This window comes from Pygoscelis adeliae, unplaced genomic scaffold, assembly GCF_000699105.1.
Source record: "Pygoscelis adeliae isolate BGI_AS28 unplaced genomic scaffold, ASM69910v1 Scaffold1069, whole genome shotgun sequence".
NCBI classification, from domain to species: domain Eukaryota; kingdom Metazoa; phylum Chordata; class Aves; order Sphenisciformes; family Spheniscidae; genus Pygoscelis; species Pygoscelis adeliae.
The window spans coordinates 11,212-12,398 of NW_008825462.1; the positions used below are offsets into that span (position 1 = coordinate 11,212).

The following is a 1,187-nucleotide window of genomic DNA, read 5'->3' on the forward strand; positions in this document are numbered from 1 at the left end:
AGCATGACGTCATATGGTGTGGGATATCCCTTGGGTCAGTTGGGGTCAGCGGTCCCGGCCGTGTCCCCTCCCAACTTCTCGTGCACCCCCAGCCTGCTCGCTGGTGGGGTGGGGTGAGGAGCAGAGAAGGCCTTGACTGTGTGTCAGCACTGCTCAGCAACAACGGAAACATCCCTGTGTTATCAACACTGTTTCCAGCACAAATCCAAAACATGCCCTATACCAGCTACCGTGAAGAAAATCGACTCTACCCCTGCCAAAACCAGCGCACTCGGGAAGCAGCAGCCTCGTGGGAAGGGGCCTCCTCTTGGTCCCTCGGGTGGGCTGCGTCGTACCTGCTGCCGGCGTTGCGGCCGTGCGTGGTCCCCGCGCGAGCCCCTGTTCTGACCTGCCGTGGGTTTGTTTCCGCAGGCCTCCAAGAACGCAGAGAACGCCACCACGGGAGAGACGGCGGAAGAGAACGAGGCTGGCGACTGAGCAGCTCCCGCTCCCTCCATGTAGCACCCAATTCACACACACTCGCCCCTTTTCCCCCCAAAAACAGAAGCAAAATAATCTAGCACTGTTTGTCTCTTACGACCAAACCGCAAACAGTCTGGACTTCCCACTGACTACAACCAGCTCCTATTGACTTTGCCAATGAGGGAGGATTCTCTCAGCCACTTCAGACTACTTAAAAAAGAAAGCAGAAAAATAAAATCAGGAGTAAAAGCTAGTCTATATCCACTCTTTCTAACCTTTTGTAATGCCCATACTTGTTGAAGACGTGAACAACTAAGCCAATCCCAGTGAGAGAGGGAGTGTAGAGAGCTGCCTGCTTTCTTTTTTCTCCAACCCCCCCCCTTTTTTTTTTAATTTCTTTCTTTACAGATTTTCTTGGAGGAAAAAAACCCAAACCAAACAAACAGCCGATTACGCCTGAGAAAAGGTGCCCTGTGTTTAGTGATATGGTACGCGTGGACGGTGTAAGGGGATCTGCCTCGCTGCGCCGCCTCGGCTCCTCCCGGCCGCGTAGGCATCCCTCTCCATTGCCTTGGGGCAGAGGATTTCTCACTCTCTTCTTTTAGCCTCTAGATTGTACATTTATAATTGGGAAAAATATCAAATTTTATGTCCCCTGTGAAACTGCAGACTGTTCCGTCTACTCTGTTCTGTCTCTGCCTTGATTTACGTATAAACGCTCTATT

General features: G+C 51.7%; 1 protein-coding gene across 1 annotated transcript in view; it reads left to right on the forward strand.

Annotated features, from left to right (window-relative positions):
- The window catches only part of PA2G4 (proliferation-associated 2G4, 38kDa), a 9,914-nt gene extending 9,196 nt beyond the window's left edge, over nt 1-718 (forward strand). The window contains exon 12 of the mRNA XM_009331207.1: nt 412-718. Within this exon, the coding sequence (XP_009329482.1) occupies nt 412-477 (66 nt within the window). The 3' untranslated portion in view covers nt 478-718. The remainder of the gene's footprint in view (nt 1-411) is intronic.
- The last annotated feature ends 469 nt before the right edge of the window (nt 719-1,187 follow it).